We start from the raw sequence: 18,407 nt of genomic DNA on the forward strand, positions 1-18,407 counted from the left end.
CCGAGCCTGATCAGCTCCCATTGTTAGAAGCGATTACCCTAGATGAAAGACTATCAGATATAGAGGTGACAGCAGAGGAGGTAATGAAACAGTTGACAACACTGGATGCAAATAAAGCTGTTGGACCAGACAAAGTATCACCGTGGATACTTAAAGACGCAGCGCAGGCTCTCAGCGTGCCTCTGGCAATGATCTTTAATGAGTCACTTATGTCGGGAGAATTGCCCAGTTGCTGGAAGGAGGCAAATGTCGTACCGATTTTCAAGAAAGGTGATAGGGAGAAGGCACTTAACTACAGCCCCGTATCACTGACAAGCATCCCCTGCAAAATACTTGAAAGAATAATTAGGCTAAGACTTGTTGAGCACCTGGAGAGCATTGGGTTTGTAAACAAGCACCAACATGGGTTCTGGACAGGGAAATCATGCCTAACAAACCTTTTAGAATTCTATGATAAAGTAACAAGGATAAGGCAGGACAGAGAAGGCTGGGCAGACTGCATATTTCTTGACTGCCAAAAGGCCTTTGATACAGTACCGCATATGAGACTGCTATACAAACTTGAGAGGCAGGCAGGAGTAAGCGGAAAGGCCCTAGTATGGGTGAAGAACTACCTAACAGGAAGGAGCTACAAGGTAATGGCAAGGGGCGAGAAGTTCCTCAAGGATCGGTGCTGGGACCAATCCTCTTTCTATTAACGTAAATGATATGTTTACAGGAGTGGAATCATACATGTCAATGTTTGCGGATGACGCAAAATTAATGAGAAGAGTTGTGACAGACGAGGATTGTAGGATCCTCCAAGAGGACTTAAACAGGTTGCAGAGATGGTCAGGGAAATGGCTACTGGAGTTTAACACCAGTAAATGTAAAGTTATGGAAATGGGATCAGGTGATAGGAGACCAAAAGGACAGTACACAATGAAGGGGAACAGCCTACCTGTAACGATTCGAGAAAGAGATCTGGGAGTGGATGTGACACCTAATCTAACTCCTGAGGCACATATAAATAGGATAACGACAGCAGCGTACTCTACACTGGCGAAAATTAGAACTTCAGTCAGAAACCTAAATGAGGAGGCTTTTAGGGCGCTTTACACTGCCTACGTGAGACCCGTCTTAGAGTATGCCGCGCCATCATGAAGCCCCCACCTGAAGAAACACATAAAGAAGCTGGAGAAGGTTCAGAGGTTTGCGACGAGGCTTGTCCCAGAGATACGAGGGATGGGATATGAAGAGCGTCTGCAGGAACTGAATCTTACGACACTAGAGAAAAGAAGGGAGAGAGGAGATATGATAGGGACATATAAAATACTCAGAGGAATTGACAAAGTGGAAATAGATGAAATGTTCACACGTAATAATAATGGAACGAGGGGACATGGGTGGAAACTGGAAACTCAGATGAGTCACAGAGATGTTAGGAAGTTTTCTTTTAGCGTGAGAGTAGTGGAAAAATGGAATGCACTTGGGGAACAGGTTGTGGAAGCAAATATTATTCATACTTTTAAAACTAGGTATGATAGGGAAATGGGACAGGAGTCATTGCTGTAAACAACCGATAGCTGGAAAGGCGGGATCCAAGAGTCAATGCTCGATCCTTGCAAGCACAAATAGATGAGTACAAATAGGTGAGTACAATGTCCCACAAAATAATTAAATCAAACTTATCAATGCAATCGAAAACATTGAAATGGAATTGAAACATTTAATATAGCATGTGTTGCTCTTACGAGCAACAGATGGCACTGATTTTTAACGTATGAATTCTCCTGTCACAGGGGTGGCATCTATATAGTAGGTATATAAAAAGACGCGCCTATTCGAATGCAACGTTGTGTCAAAATTTCAAAGCAATTGGTGAAGAACTTTTGGAGATTACAGAGTGTGTTGCTCTTACGTCCAACAGATGGCGTTGTTTAAAAAAAAAGCATGACTTTTCCTGTCACAGGGGTGGCATCTATATAGTAGGTATATAAAAACACGCGCCTGTTCGAATGTAATGTTGTGTCAAAATTTCAAAACAATCGGTAAAGAAGTTTCGAAGACTTCACTCACATGAAAAAACATGAAAATCACAGTTTAAAAAAAAAAATAGTTTTTTCCCGTCACATACATGACATCTATATAGCATGTATATAAAAACCTGCTCGGAAGCGAATGGAACGTTGTATTAAAATTTCAAAGCAATCGGTGAAGAACTTTCGGAGATTAGCGATTTTGAACAAACGAACATTTCCATTTTTATTTATATAGATGTACATTACACTGCAGGTTTCACTTTCACACAGGACACTACAAAAGAACTAATGCGATCCTCAGTTCAGTCCACTTCTATCTTCTTTGGTATAACATTCAAGGTACTTTTCCTGAGTCTTTCCCCCTATGGTGCTCACGCTGACGAGTCCACCTTTCTCAGTAAATCATGGGCCAGTCCTCCACAGTATCGTCACAGTGTCACAACACCACTTACACTCTCCTGCAACACTGACTGACTTCCCTTAAGGGCTTCACCTATAACAAGGCTTAACTTAGTGGACAGACATACGTTAAAGATATCTAGCAACACATCTGGGTCATTCCAAGATACGTCGGTCCAATCATCAATACTTCACTGGTTATCTCAGATAATTCCGTCTCCACTGACTCCACTGACTTTTGCGTTCAGGATTACTCTGAGTAAACTGACTCTTGCCGACCAAGGGGACACCCATATAAGAAGCAAAAATAATATAGTAGATGGAAATTACACAGAAGTCAGTAAGATAAACCGGGAACATAAAATGGGGTCTGATGCGCTCTACAGATGACTATGACATCGTCACAGTACACTTTTCAACTGGAGGCTACCCGGAGCCAGTACCAACACACGCCCAGTGTGGTAAATGCTCCACACTCGCCCAGTGAGGTACGTGTTCCACACACACCCAGTGAGGTAGGTGTTCCACACACGCCCAGTGAGGCAGGTGTTCCACACACACCCAGTGAGGTAGGTGTTCCACACACACCCAGTGAGGTAGGTGTACCACACACACCCAGTGAGGTAGGTGTTCCACACACACCCAGTGAGGTACGTGTTCCACACACACCCAGTGAGGCAGGTGTTCCACACACACCCAGTGAGGCAGGTGTTCCACACACACCCAGTGAGGCAGGTGTTCCACACACACCCAGTGAGTTTGGTGTACCACACACACCCAGTGAGGTAGGTGTTCCACACACACCCAGTGAGGTACGTGTTCCACACACACCCAGTGAGGCAGGTGTTCCACACACACCCAGTGAGGCAGGTGTTCCACACACACCCAGTGAGGCAGGTGTTCCACACACACCCAGTGAGTTTGGTGTACCACACACACCCAGTGAGGTAGGTGTTCCACACACACCCAGTGAGTTTGGTGTACCACACACACCCAGTGAGGTAGGTGTTCCACACACACCCAGTGAGGTAGGTGTTCCACACACACCCAGTGAGGTAGGTGTTCCACACACACCCAGTGAGGTAGGTGTACCACACACACCCAGTGAGGTAGGTGTTCCACACACACCCAGTGAGGCAGGTGTTCCACACACACCCAGTGAGGCAGGTGTTCCACACTCGCCCAGTGAGGTAGGTGTTCCACACACACCCAGTGAGGTAAGTGTTCCACACACACCCAGTGAGGCAGGTGTTCCACACTCGCCCAGTGAGGTAGGTGTTCCACACACACCCAGTGAGGTAGGTGTCCACACACACCCAGTGAGGTAGGTGTTCCACACACACCCAGTGAGGTAGGTGTACCACACACGCCCAGTGAGGTAGGTGTTCCACACACACCCAGTGAGGTAGGTGTCCACACACACCCAGTGAGGTAGGTGTTCCACACACACCCAGTGAGTTTGGTGATCCACAGACACACCCAGTGAGGTAGGTGTCCACACACACCCAGTGAGGTAGGTGTTCCACACACACCCAGTGAGTTTGGTGATCCACAGACACACCCAGTGACGTAGGTGTTCCACATACACCCAGTGAGGTAGGTGTTCCACATACGTCCAGTGAGGTAGGTGTTCCACACACACCCAGTGAGGTAGGTGTTCCACACACGTCCAGTGAGGTAGGTGTTCCACACACACCCAGTGAGGTAGGTGTTCCACACACGTCCAGTGAGGTAGGTGTTCCACACACACCCAGTGAGGTAGGTGTTCCACACACGCCCAGTGAGGTAGGTGTTCCACACACGCCCAGTGAGGTAGGTGTTCCACACACACCCAGTGAGGTAGGTGTCCACACACACCCAGTGAGGTAGGTGTTCCACACACACCCAGTGAGGTAGGTGTTCCACACACGTCCAGTGAGGTAGGTGTTCCACACACGCCCAGTGAGGTAGGTGTTCCACACACACCCAGTGAGGTAGGTGTTCCACACACGCCCAGTGAGGTAGGTGTTCCACACTCGCGCAGTGAGGTAGGTGTTCCACACACACACCCAGTGAGGCAGGTGTTCCACACTCGCCCAGTGAGGTAGGTGTTCCACACACACCCAGTGAGGTTGGTGTACCACACACGCCCAGTGAGGTAGGTGTTCCACACACACACCCAGTGAGGTAGGTGTTCCACACTCGCCCAGTGAGGTAGGTGTTTCACACACACACCCAGTGAGGTAGGTGTTCCACACTCGCCCAGTGAGGTAGGTGTTCCACACACACCCAGTGAGGTAGGTGTACCACACACACCCAGTGAGGTAGGTGTTCCACACACACCCAGTGAGGTACGTGTTCCACACACACCCAGTGAGGCAGGTGTTCCACACACACCCAGTGAGGCAGGTGTTCCACACACACCCAGTGAGGCAGGTGTTCCACACACACCCAGTGAGTTTGGTGTACCACACACACCCAGTGAGGTAGGTGTTCCACACACACCCAGTGAGGTACGTGTTCCACACACACCCAGTGAGGCAGGTGTTCCACACACACCCAGTGAGGCAGGTGTTCCACACACACCCAGTGAGGCAGGTGTTCCACACACACCCAGTGAGTTTGGTGTACCACACACACCCAGTGAGGTAGGTGTTCCACACACACCCAGTGAGTTTGGTGTACCACACACACCCAGTGAGGTAGGTGTTCCACACACACCCAGTGAGGTAGGTGTTCCACACACACCCAGTGAGGTAGGTGTTCCACACACACCCAGTGAGGTAGGTGTACCACACACACCCAGTGAGGTAGGTGTTCCACACACACCCAGTGAGGCAGGTGTTCCACACACACCCAGTGAGGCAGGTGTTCCACACTCGCCCAGTGAGGTAGGTGTTCCACACACACCCAGTGAGGTAAGTGTTCCACACACACCCAGTGAGGCAGGTGTTCCACACTCGCCCAGTGAGGTAGGTGTTCCACACACACCCAGTGAGGTAGGTGTCCACACACACCCAGTGAGGTAGGTGTTCCACACACACCCAGTGAGGTAGGTGTACCACACACGCCCAGTGAGGTAGGTGTTCCACACACACCCAGTGAGGTAGGTGTCCACACACACCCAGTGAGGTAGGTGTTCCACACACACCCAGTGAGTTTGGTGATCCACAGACACACCCAGTGAGGTAGGTGTCCACACACACCCAGTGAGGTAGGTGTTCCACACACACCCAGTGAGTTTGGTGATCCACAGACACACCCAGTGACGTAGGTGTTCCACATACACCCAGTGAGGTAGGTGTTCCACATACGTCCAGTGAGGTAGGTGTTCCACACACACCCAGTGAGGTAGGTGTTCCACACACGTCCAGTGAGGTAGGTGTTCCACACACACCCAGTGAGGTAGGTGTTCCACACACGTCCAGTGAGGTAGGTGTTCCACACACACCCAGTGAGGTAGGTGTTCCACACACGCCCAGTGAGGTAGGTGTTCCACACACGCCCAGTGAGGTAGGTGTTCCACACACACCCAGTGAGGTAGGTGTCCACACACACCCAGTGAGGTAGGTGTTCCACACACACCCAGTGAGGTAGGTGTTCCACACACGTCCAGTGAGGTAGGTGTTCCACACACGCCCAGTGAGGTAGGTGTTCCACACACACCCAGTGAGGTAGGTGTTCCACACACGCCCAGTGAGGTAGGTGTTCCACACTCGCGCAGTGAGGTAGGTGTTCCACACACACACCCAGTGAGGCAGGTGTTCCACACTCGCCCAGTGAGGTAGGTGTTCCACACACACCCAGTGAGGTTGGTGTACCACACACGCCCAGTGAGGTAGGTGTTCCACACACACACCCAGTGAGGTAGGTGTTCCACACTCGCCCAGTGAGGTAGGTGTTTCACACACACACCCAGTGAGGTAGGTGTTCCACACTCGCCCAGTGAGGTAGGTGTTCCACACACACCCAGTGAGGTAGGTGTTCCACACACGCCCAGTGAGGTAGGTGTTCCACACACACCCAGTGAGGCAGGTGTTCCACACTCGCCCAGTGAGGTAGGTGTTCCACACACACCTAGTGAGGTAGGTGTTCCACACTCGCCCAGTGAGGTAGGTGTTCCACACACACCCAGTGAGGTAGGTGTTCCACACACACCCAGTGAGGTAGGTGTTCCACACTCGCCCAGTGAGGTAGGTGTTCCACACTCGCCCAGTGATGTAGGTGTTCCATACACACCCAGTGAGGTAGGTGTTCCACACTCGCCCAGTGAGGTAGGTGTTCCACACTCGCCCAGTGAGGTAGGTGTTCCACACTCGCCCAGTGAGGTAGGTGTTCCATACACACCGTGGAGTGTTAGAGTACAGAATTAGAGTATTTAATTTTTTGTCTAGTTATTTATGGATGGTAGATTATTTTGTAATGGAAAACTTGCAGGTTCGTGCATGGTGGCTGTAAGGAGTTCACGTCACTTCGAGGACCAGGTGATTGATGGTTCTGCAGTTGGTTTGCGGGAGGATAAATCGACAGGGAAGAAATGTAATTCATTATAAGGAGGATTAATCCACAGTTGATCCACAGGGCTCGTTGGACATCTTAACTTGTATGAGGAGTTCATTGTATCATTATACTAGACGTAGTGAATGGAGATGCTGGTCTTTACTTGTTTGTATTGATTGATATGTTAAGCCTGTGTTTGATGATGACAGTAACCTGTGCCCGGTTAGACTGATGATGAAGAGAACGGTACAATAGAATTGCCCCAAAGTGAGGTAGAATTTGATGCACAGAGATTCTGTAGAAGAAGAATAGCAAATATTGAGGTAGTGATCTGTAACATGGACGTTATTATATATTCTGAAGTATTTGTTTGTGCATTGATTAATAAACAAAATTGAAGTATGCTCCTGATGAACAGTGATTATAACAAGTTTATTATATTCATAACGAGTTCTGCATTGATACGATACTTATATGTACATGCCATACTATCCTAAGCTATTGAGTAACCAGCATGTGAAGAGACTGTAGCCAAGTTATGTGCAACAAGTTGGGGACCCCGCCCAAGGCACCATTTATTCTTGATAGTTTGGTGTGTGTGTAGTAAATGTTTGTCTGTTAGACAACTTTGTTCTTGTTCCTGTGAGGGCTCTAATTGTTCTTGTTGCCGTGAGGGCTCTAATTGTTCTTGTTGCCGTGAGGGCTCTAATTGTTCTTGTTGCCGTGAGGGCTCTAATTGTTCTTGTTGCCGTGAGGGCTCTAATTGTTCTTGTTGCCGTGAGGGCTCTAATTGTTCTTGTTGCCGTGAGGGCTCTAATTGTTCTTGTTCCTGTGAGGGCTCTAATTGTTCTTGTTGCCGTGAGGACTCTAATTGTTCTTGTTGCCGTGAGGGCTCTAATTGTTCTTGTTGCCGTGAGGGCTCTAATTGTTCTTGTTGCCGTGAGGGCTCTAATTGTTCTTGTTGCCGTGAGGACTCTAATTGTTCTTGTTGCCGTGAGGGCTCTAATTGTTCTTGTTGCCGTGAGGGCTCTAATTGTTCTTGTTGCCGTGAGGGCTCTAATTGTTCTTGTTGCCGTGAGGACTCTAATTGTTCTTGTTGCCGTGAGGGCTCTAATTGTTCTTGTTGCCGTGAGGGCTCTAATTGTTCTTGTTGCCGTGAGGACTCTAATTGTTCTTGTTGCCGTGAGGGCTCTAATTGTTCTTGTTGCCGTGAGGGCTCTAATTGTTCTTGTTGCCATGAGGGCTCTAATTGTTCTTGTTGCCGTGAGGGCTCTAATTGTTCTTGTTGCCGTGAGGGCTCTAATTGTTCTTGTTGCCGTGAGGGCTCTAATTGTTCTTGTTGCCATGAGGGCTCTAATTGTTCTTGTTGCCATGAGGGCTCTAATTGTTCTTGTTGCCGTGAGGGCTCTAATTGTTCTTGTTGCCGTGAGGGCTCTAATTGTTCTTGTTGCCGTGAGGGCTCTAATTGTTCTTGTTGCCGTGAGGGCTCTAATTGTTCTTGTTGCTGTGAGGGCTCTAATTGTTCTTGTTGCCGTGAGGGCTCTAATTGTTCTTGTTGCCGTGAGGGCTCTAATTGTTCTTGTTGCCGTGAGGGCTCTAATTGTTCTTGTTGCCGTGAGGGCTCTAATTGTTCTTGTTGCCGTGAGGGCTCTAATTGTTCTTGTTCCTGTGAGGGCTCTAATTGTTCTTGTTCCTGTGAGGGCTCTAATTGTTCTTGTTCCTGTGAGGGCTCTAATTGTTCTTGTTCCTGTGAGGGCTCTAATTGTTCTTGTTGCCGTGAGGGCTCTAATTGTTCTTGTTCCTGTGAGGGCTCTAATTGTTCTTGTTCCTGTGAGGGCTCTAATTGTTCTTGTTCCTGTGAGGGCTCTAATTGTTCTTGTTCCTGTGAGGGCTCTAATTGTTCTTGTTCCTGTGAGGGCTCTAATTGTTCTTGTTCCTGTGAGGGCTCTAATTGTTCTTGTTGCCGTGAGGGCTCTAATTGTTCTTGTTCCTGTGAGGGCTCTAATTGTTCTTGTTGCCGTGAGGGCTCTAATTGTTCGTGTTCCTGTGAGGGCTCTAATTGTTCGTGTTGCTGTGAGGGCTTTAATTGTTCTTGTTGCCGTGAGGGCTCTAATTGTTCTTGTTGCTGTGAGGGCTCTAATTGTTCTTGTTGCTGTGAGGGCTCTAATTGTTCTTGTTGCCGTGAGGGAACAATAAAGAGAGAGAATAAGGGGGAAACTGTGATGGATGAGACCTGAGTTAAGAGTAGGAAGAGTAAGTGATCAGTGTGAGGGAGTGAACACATGATAGCAGGTGGTTATCGTGCCCTGAGGTCCTTCTTGGTCACACTACACTCCTTCCCAACCACTTGAGCTGAACGGTAGAGCGAGGATCTCGCGTCATGCAGGTCGGCGTTCAATCCCCGACTGTCTCAAGTAATTGGGTACCATTCCCTCCCCCCGTCCCATCCCAGGTCCTTATCCTGACCCCCTTCCAGTGTTATATAGTCGTAATGGCTTGGCACTTACTCTTGAAAGGTTCCCTTCCTTTCACTTGCACTATTTGATGCTAATCAGGATAGTTGCTCAGTGAATAGCGTGACATAATATTTTGTTACAATTTGCTGTCAACTGGGGGCTCCTGTTTGAGAGTTCTTCATTCAACACATCATTTAATAATAAATATGTGGCAGTTTATAACTAATATAGAAGAAATTGTTTGCATACCAAGCGGTTATGTTTAAAACTGTAAACGTGAACTTGTACATTTGTGTGCAGTTTAGGCTTTGCCCCGTAGTCCTTGAATTGCATGCTGGTGAAAGTGGGAGAATATTTGTGGTTAGGGAAGCAGGCTATAACAAGTTAGGGAAGTTTACAGACCTTGTCTTAGCGAGAACTTTGAAGATTTGTCTTCCACGAGGTGGGTAAGTTGCTGTCTGGGAGGTTACTTTCTCACTCGCTTATTCTCTCACTCACTTACACTTGCTTACTTATCCATTCACTTTTTGTCTGTGATATTCTGCAACTCTCTGTTCATCTGCTTCTCTCTCTCTTTCTCTGTTCATCTGCTTCTCTCTCTCTTTCTCTGTTCATCTGCTTCTCTCCCTCTCTCTCTCTCTCCCTCTCTCTCCCTCTCTCTCTCTCTTTAAACTAAGACTAGGATTCATAAGGGCTGTCAAATGACATATCTTGTGAAACTGCAAGCATGAGCTGTTATCCTTCCTCAGCTCGTTTGAAACCTATTCCTAGGGGCCCATTTATTTTTTGAACCTGTTATTTGTACGTGAAATAGGAATAGCCTTTATTCATAAAGTTTTCTTTCATTTTCATTTCACTCTCTCTCTCTCTCACTCTCTCTCTCTCTCTCTTTCTCTCTCTCTCTCTCTCTCTCTCTCTCTCTCTCTCTCTCTCTCTCTCTCTCATCCCCTGCCCTCATCCTCCCCCTCACTACATCTGGCTCCAGCTCGCTCTCTTCACACGTATCAGGGTCTCCCTTTACGGGTTGTGTCGCGTCCCTTAATGGCTCTGATATGCGAACCATTGTTGTGTGTGTGTGTGTGTACTCATCTATTTGTACTCACCTATTTGTGCTTGCGGGGGTTGAGCTCTGGCTCTTTGGTCCCGCCTCTTAACTGTCAATCAACTGGTGTACAGATTCCTGAGCCTTCTAGGCTCTATCATATCTACATTTGAAACTGTGTATGGAGTCAGCTTCCACCACATCACTTCCTAATGCATTCCATTTGTCAACCACTCTGACATTAAAAAAAAATCTTTCTAATATCTCTGTGGCTCATTTGGCCATTTGGGCATTTGGACAAAAGTAAGTAAATAAGTGTGTGTGTGTGTGTGTGTGTGTGTGTGTGTGTGTGTGTGTGTGTGTGTGTGTGTGTGTGTGTGTGTGTGTGTGTGTACTCACCTAATTGTGCTTGCGGGGGTTGAGCTTTGGCTCTTTGGTCCCGCCTCTCAACTGTCAATCAACTGGTGTACAGATTCCTGAGCCTACTGGGCTCTATCATATCTACATTTGAAACTGTGTATGGAGTCAGCCTCCACCACATCACTTCCTAGTGCATTCCATTTATTAACTACTCTGACACTGAAAAAATTCTTTCTAACGTCTCTGTGGCTCATCTGGGTACTAAGTTTCCACCTGTGTCCCCTTGTTCGTGTCCCACCCGTGCTGAAGAGATTGTCTTTGTCCACCCTGTCAATTCCCCTGAGAATTTTGTAGGTGGTTATCATGTCTCCCCTTACTCTTCTGTTTTTCAGGGATGTGAGGTTCAGCTCCTTTAGCTTTTCCTCGTAGCTCAATCCTCTCAGTTCCGGGAAGACCATGGTGGCATACCGCTGAATCTTCCCTAGCTTTGTCTTGTGTTTACCAAGGTATGGACTCCAGGCTGGAGCTGCATACTCCAGGATTGGTCTTACATAAGTGGTATACAGGGTTCTAAAAGATTCCTTACACAAGATTCTGAAGGCAGTTCTTATGTTGGCCAGTCTAGCATATGCCGCTGATGATATTCTGTTGATGTGGGCCTCTGGGGACAGGTGTGTGTGTGTGTGTGTGTGTGTGTGTGTGTGTGTGTGTGTGTGTATACTCACCTAGTTGTACTCACCTAGTTGTGCTTGCGGGGGTTGAGCTCTGGCTCTTTGGTCCCGCCTCTCAACTGTCAATCAACAGGTGTACAGGTTCCTGAGCCTATTGGGCTCTATCATATCTACACTTGAAACTGTGTATGGAGTCAGCCTCCACCACATCACTTCCTAATGCATTCCATTTGTCAACAACTCTGACACTAAAAAAGTTCTTTCTAATATCTCTGTGGCTCATTTGGGCACTCAGTTTCCACCTGTGTCCCCTAGTGCGTGTGCCCCTTGTGTTAAACAGCCTGTCTTTATCAACCCTGTCGATTCCCTTGAGGATCTTGAATGTGGTGATCATGTCCCCCCTAACTCTTCTGTCTTCCAACGAAGTGAGGTTTAATTCCCGTAGTCTCTCCTCGTAGCTCATACCTCTCAGCTCGGGTACTAGTCTGGTGGCAAACCTTTGAACCTTTTCTATTTTAGTCTTATGCTTGACTAGATATGGACTCCATGCTGGTGCCGCATACACCAGGATTGGTCTGACATATGTGGTATATAATGTTCTGAAAGATTCCTTACACAAGTTTCTAAAGGCCGTTCTTATGTTAGCCAACCTGGCATATGCTGCTGCTGTTATCCTCTTGATATGAGCTTCAGGGGACAGGTCTGGCGTGATATCAACCCCCAGGTCTTTCTTTCTCTCGGACTCTTGAAGTATTTCATCTCCCAAGTGATACCTTGTATCTGGTCTCCTGCTTCCTACCCCTATCTTCATTACATTACATTTGCTTGGATTAAACTCTAACAGCCATTTGTTCGACCATTCCTGCAGCTTGTCCAGGTCTTCTTGAAGCCTCAAGCTGTCCTCCTCTGTCTTAATCCTTCTCATAATTTTGGCGTCGTCAGCAAACATTGAGAGGAATGAGACTATACCCTCTGGGAGATCATTTACGTATATCAGAAACAGGATAGGTCCAAGTACAGAGCCCTGTGGGACTCCACTGGTGACTTCACGCCAGTCTGAGGTCTCACCCCTCACTGTAACTCTCTGCTTCCTATTGTTTAGGTACTCCCTTATCCACTGGAGCGCCCTACCAGTTACTCCTGCCTGTTTCTCCAGCTTATGCATCAACATTTTATGGGGTACTGTGTCAAAGGCTTTCTGACAGTCCAAAAAAATGCAGTCCGCCCACCCTTCTCTTTCTTGTTTAATCTTTGTCACCTGATCGTAGAATTCTATCAATCCTGTAAGGCAAGATTTACCCTCCCTGAACCCATGTTGATGGGTTGTCACGAAGTCTCTTCTCTCCAGATGTGTTACTAGGTTTTTTCTCACAATCTTCTCCATCACCTTGCATGGTATACAAGTTAAGGACACTGTGTGTGTGTGTGTGTGTGTGTGTACTCACCTAGTTGTACTTACCCAGTTGTGCTTGCGAGGGTTGAGCTCTGGCTCTTTGGTCCCGCCTCTCAACTGTCAATCAACAGGTGTACAGATTCCTGAGCCTATTGGGCTCTATCATATCTACACTTGAAACTGTGTATGGAGTCAGCCTCCACCACATCACCTCCTAATGCATTCCATTTGTGAACCACTCTGACACTAAAAAAGTTCTTTCTAATATCTCTGTGGCTCATTTGGGCACTCAGTTTCCACCTGTGTCACCTTGTGCGTGTTCCCCTTATGTTAAATAGACTGTCTTTATCTACCATATCAATTCCCTTGAGAATCTTGAATGTGGTGATCATGTCCCCTCTAACTCTTCTGTCTTCCAGCGAAGTGAGGTTTAATTCCCGTAGTCTCTCCTCGTAGCTCATACCTCTCAGCTCGGGTACTAGTCTGGTGGCAAACCTTTGAACCTTTTCCAGTTTAGTCTTATCCTTGACTAGATATGGACTCCATGCTGGGGCTGCATACTCCAGGATTGGCCTGACATATGTGGTATACAACGTTCTGAATGATTCTTTAACCAAGTTTCTGAATGCCGTTCGTATGTTGGCCAGCCTGGCTTATGCCGCTGATGTTATCCGCTTGATATGTGCTGCAGGAGACAGGTCTGGCGTGATATCAATCCCCAAGTCTTTATCCTTCTCTGACTCCTGAAGAATTTCCTCTCCCAGATGATACCTTGTATCTGGCCTCCTGCTCCCTACACCTATCTTCATTACATTACATTTGGTTGGGTTAAACTCTAACAACCATTTGTTCGACCATTCCTTCAGCTTGTCTAGGTCTTCTTGAAGCCTCAAACAGTCCTCTTCTGTTTTAATCCTTCTCATAATTTTAGCATCGTCCGCAAACATTGAGAGAAATGAATCGATACCCTCCGGGAGATCTTTAACATATTTCAGAAACTAGATAGGATCTAGTACAGTGTGTGTGTGTGTGTGTGTGTGTGTGTGTGTGTGTGTGTGTGTGTGTGTGTGTGTGTGTGTACTCACCTAGTTGTACTCACCTAGTTGTGTTTGCGGGGGTTGAGCTCTGGCTCTTTGGTCCCGCCTCACAACCGTCAATCATCAGGTGTACAGATTCCAGTGCCTATCGGGCTCTATCAGCTCTAGACTTGAAACTGTGTATGGAGTCAGCCTCCACCACATCACTTCCTAATGCATTCCATTTGTCAACCACTTTGACACTAAAAAAGTTCTTTCTAATATCTCTGTTGCTCATTTGGGCACTCAGTTTCCTCCTGTGTCCCCTTGTGCGTATTCCCCTTGTGTTAAATAGCCAGTCTCTATCTACCCTATCAATTCCCTTCAGAATCTTGAATGTGGTGATCATGTCCCCCCTTACTCTTCTGTCTTCCAGCGAAGTGAGGTTTAATTCCCGTAGTCTCTCCTCATAGTTCATACCTCTCAGCTCGGGTACTAGTCTGGTGGCAAACCTTTGAACCTTTTCCAGTTTAGTGTTATCCTTGACTAGATATGGACTCCATGCTGGGGCTGCATACTCCAGGATTGGGCTGACATATGTGGTATACAAAGTTCTGAATGATTCTCTACACAAGTTTCTGAATGCCGTTCGTATTTTGGCCAGCCTGGCATATGCCGCTGATGTTATCCGCTTGATATGTGCTGCAGGAGACTGGTCTGGCGTGATATCAATCCCCAAGTCTTTTTCCTTCTCTGACTCCTGAAGAATTTCCTCTCCCAGATGATACCTTGTATCTGGCCTCATGCTCCCTACACCTATCTTCATTACATTACATTTGGTTGGGTTAAACTCTAACAACCATTTGTTCGACCATTCCTTCAGCTTGTCTAGGTCTTCTTGAAGCCTCAAACAGTCCTCTTCTGTTTTAATCCTTCTCATAATTTTACCATCGTCTGCAAACATCGAGAGGAATGAATCGATACCCTCTGGGAGATCATTTACATATATATCAGAAACAAGATAGGACCGAGTACAGAGCCCTGTGGGACTCCACTGGTGACTTCACGCCAATCGGAGGTCTCACCCCTCACCGTAACTCTCTGCTTCCTATTGCTTAGATACTCCCTTATCCACTGGAGCACCTTACCAGCTACACCTGCCTGTCTCTCCAGCTTATGTACCAGCCTCTTATGAGGTACTGTGTCAAAGGCTTTCCGACAATCCAAGAAAATGCAGTCCGCCCAGCCCTCTCTTTCTTGCTTAATCTTTGTCACCTGATCATAGAATTCTATCAAGCCTGTCAGGCAAGATTTACCCTCCCTGAACCCATGTTGGCGATTTGTCACGAAGTCCCTTCTCTCCAGATGTGTTACCAAGTTTTTTCTCACGATCTTCTCCATCACCTTGCATGGCATACAAGTCAAGGACACTGGCCTGTAGTTCAGTGCCTCTTGCCTGTCTCCCTTTTTGTTTATTATGACCACATTCGCCGTCTTCCATATTTCTGGTAGGTCTCCCGTCTCCAGTGACTTACTATACACTATGGAGAGTGGCAATCAAAGTGCCTCTGCACACTCTTTCAGTATCCATGGTGAGATCCCATCTGGACCAACTGCCTTTCTAACATCCAGATCCAGCAGGTGTCTCTCGACCTCCTCTCTCTCGTAATTTCGAGGTCTTCCAAGGCCGCCTGGTTTACCTCCCTTTCTCCTAGCACAGTGACCTCACCTTGTTCTATTGTGAAGACCTCCTGGAACCTCTTGTTGAGTTCTTCACACACCTCTCTGTCATTCTCTGTATACCTGTCCTCGCCTGTTCGAAGTTTCAATACCTGTTCTTTCACTGTTGTTTTCCTTCTGATGTGACTGTGGAGTAGCTTTGGTTCGGTCTTGGCTTTGTTTGCTATATCATTTTCAAAACTTTTCTTCTCTTCTCACCCTGACGTATTCATTCCTGGTTCTCTGGTATCTCTCTCTGCTTTCTGGTGTTCTGTTATTCCGGAAGTTCCTCCACGCCCTTTTGTTCAGTTTCTTCGCTTCCATACATGCCCTATTATACCATGGATTCTTCTGTTGCTTCTCGGATTTTTCCCTTTGGCCCGGGATGAACCTGTTTACTGCCTCCTGACACTTTTCGGTTACATAGTCCATCATACCCTGTACAGACTTATCTCTGAGGTCTGTGTCCCAAGGTATTTCACTTAGGAAACTTCTCATCTGTTCATAATTTCCCTTTCGGTATGCCAGCCTTTTGATTCCTAGTTCTTTTTTGGGGGAGATAAGTCCTAGCTCTACCAGGTACTCAAAGTTCAATACACTGTGGTCACTCATTCCCAAGGGCGCTTCCATCTTAACTTCTCTTATATCCCACTCATTTAGGGTAAATATCAAATCAAGCATTGCTGGTTCATCTTCTTCTCTCATTCTTGTTGGTTTTTTGATGTGCTGGCTTAGAAAGTTTCTTTTTGCCACGTCCAGCAGCTTAGCCCTCCATGTTTCTGGTCCTCCATGCGGGTCCCTGTTCTTCTAATCTATCTCCCCATGGTTGAAGTCTTTCATAATTAGTAGTCCAGATCCATTCCTGCTAGCAACAGAAGCTGCTCTTTCTATTATGTTAATGGTGGCCATAATGTTTCTATCATATTCCTGTCTAGGTCTTCTGTCATTTGGTGGTAGATTATATATGACTACGACTATATTTTTTTTCCCTCCATTTGTTACGGTACCTGCTATGTAGTCACTGAAACCTTCACAGCCCTGAATATCCATCTCCTCAAAATCCCAGCCTTTTCTTACCAGCAGAGCTACACCACCCCCACCTCTTCCTTCTCTCTCTTTCCTCATAACATAATAGTCCTGTGGAAACACTGCGTTTGTTATCGTTTTCGTGATCTTTGTTTCTGTGAGGGCTATTATGTCTGGGTTTTCCTCTAGTACCCGTTCTCCAAGCTCATTTGCTTTATTTGTAATTCCATCGATGTTAGTGTACATCGCTTTGAGGCTCACTTTCTTCTGTCCCTTCTCAAATCGCCTCCTTGGTGAGTGTTCTGCTGGTATGGGAGGCTGTTCCATGGGTGTGAGGACCTGTGAGGTGGATAACAGGGTCTCAGAGGATACTGGGATGAGGGGCGGGGGATCCAGTGAAGGGGTTGGGACAGGGAGGGTATGGGGTGAAAGGGGAGGGAGGACGGGAAGGAAAGGGGGGAGGGAGGACTCGGGAGGAGGGGAGGGGTAGAAGGGTGGGGATTGGGTGTAGGGGGAGGGAGATTTGGCTGAACATTTGAGTGGGGGGCAGGGAGGGTTTGGGGTAGGGGGGTTTTCTATGCAGAGGAGGGAGGCGGGGTTGTCCTCCCTTCTGGTGTTACTGGGTAGCTGGTTGTGGATTCCCCCCTAACTTCTGGGGGTGTTGTGTTGGGAGCTGTGACTTCCTGGCTTTCCCCTCTCACCCTGTGCCTCTTCCTTGCTTCTGCTGCCACGGCTCTCACCTCCCATGTCATGTCTCTCTGGAGGAATACATTTTTTAATTTTCCCACGTTTTTCAGGGTGTTCTTCCTTAATAGGATCTTCTCCTTTGTGCTCTCGTTTGCAAACACTATCTTTATCATTCGGTCTCGGTCTTTGTTGTACCAACCTAGCCTGAAAACCTTCTCAATGCTATGCTCAGCCCCTTCCATGTCTAGTGCCTTTAGTACTTCATTCACTGCTGCTTTGTCCTTGTCATTCCACTCTGTCCTATTAGAGCCTTCCTGCTCTTTAATACCCACAGCAACCACTGATCTGTTCCTTTCCAGCAGTTGGCTAGTGGAGCGTGCCGCCTCCTGTGAGGTGGCTGCTTTCATGGCCACCTCCATCACTGCAGTCATTACTTCAGAGTTATTTTTTTTTAGTATTTCCACAAATGTTGCTTTTATTGTGGCATTCTCATCAAAAAATCTATTACCACCTTCTCCCTGGATGGTTTTCTGATTCTCAGCCTCGATACCATTCTCTTTGAGGGCTCTAATCTCCTCCTTTGCTGCTGTCAGCTCTCTTTTCAGGTTGCTTAATTTGTTCTTCATTTCCTGCATCATTTCTTGCATCTCACTCTTGATGTCCTCCAGAAACTGGCGAACATTTCCTTCATTTCATTACCTTGGCTCTTCCCTGTTCCTCTGGTACCTCTATCTGCCATGCTTGACCCTGTTCCTATAGTTGTGCCGTGATAGGATTTGTCAGTAGGGCAGAGCGGGATGGGGGAATGAGAGAGAGAGAGGAAGAGAGAGAGAAAGAGAGAGAGAGAAGGGAGTGATAAAGGGAGAGATAAATGGGTGGGTGGGGGGTATCTGACACTTCCACTGAAGTGAGAAGAAAGTAGAAGGGGAGGGGGGGAGGAGATGGAGAGAGAGGCGGGAGGGAGAGAGGGAGAGAGAGGAGAGGGAGAGAGATGGAGAGGGAGAGAGTGGGTGAGGGAGAGAACGGGTGAGGGAGAGAGGGGGGGAGGTGTGTGTGTATATGTGTGTGTGTGTGAGTGTGTCTGTGTGTGTGTGTGAGTGTGTCTGTGTGTGTGTGTGTGTGTGTGTGTGTGTGTGTG

At 47.3% G+C, this 18,407-nt stretch overlaps 1 protein-coding gene across 1 annotated transcript; it reads right to left on the bottom strand.

The window, feature by feature from the left end:
- Positions 1-7,392: 7,392 nt before the first annotated feature.
- On the bottom strand, positions 7,393-9,183 carry LOC138355499 (transcription factor SPT20 homolog). The gene has a single exon (XM_069310696.1). It carries the CDS (start codon positions 9,181-9,183, stop codon positions 7,393-7,395), a length of 1,791 nt encoding a protein of 596 aa, XP_069166797.1.
- Positions 9,184-18,407: the final 9,224 nt, after the last annotated feature.

The sequence above is a fragment of the Procambarus clarkii genome, chromosome 67 (genome assembly GCF_040958095.1).
Source record: "Procambarus clarkii isolate CNS0578487 chromosome 67, FALCON_Pclarkii_2.0, whole genome shotgun sequence".
NCBI lineage: Eukaryota > Metazoa > Arthropoda > Malacostraca > Decapoda > Cambaridae > Procambarus > Procambarus clarkii.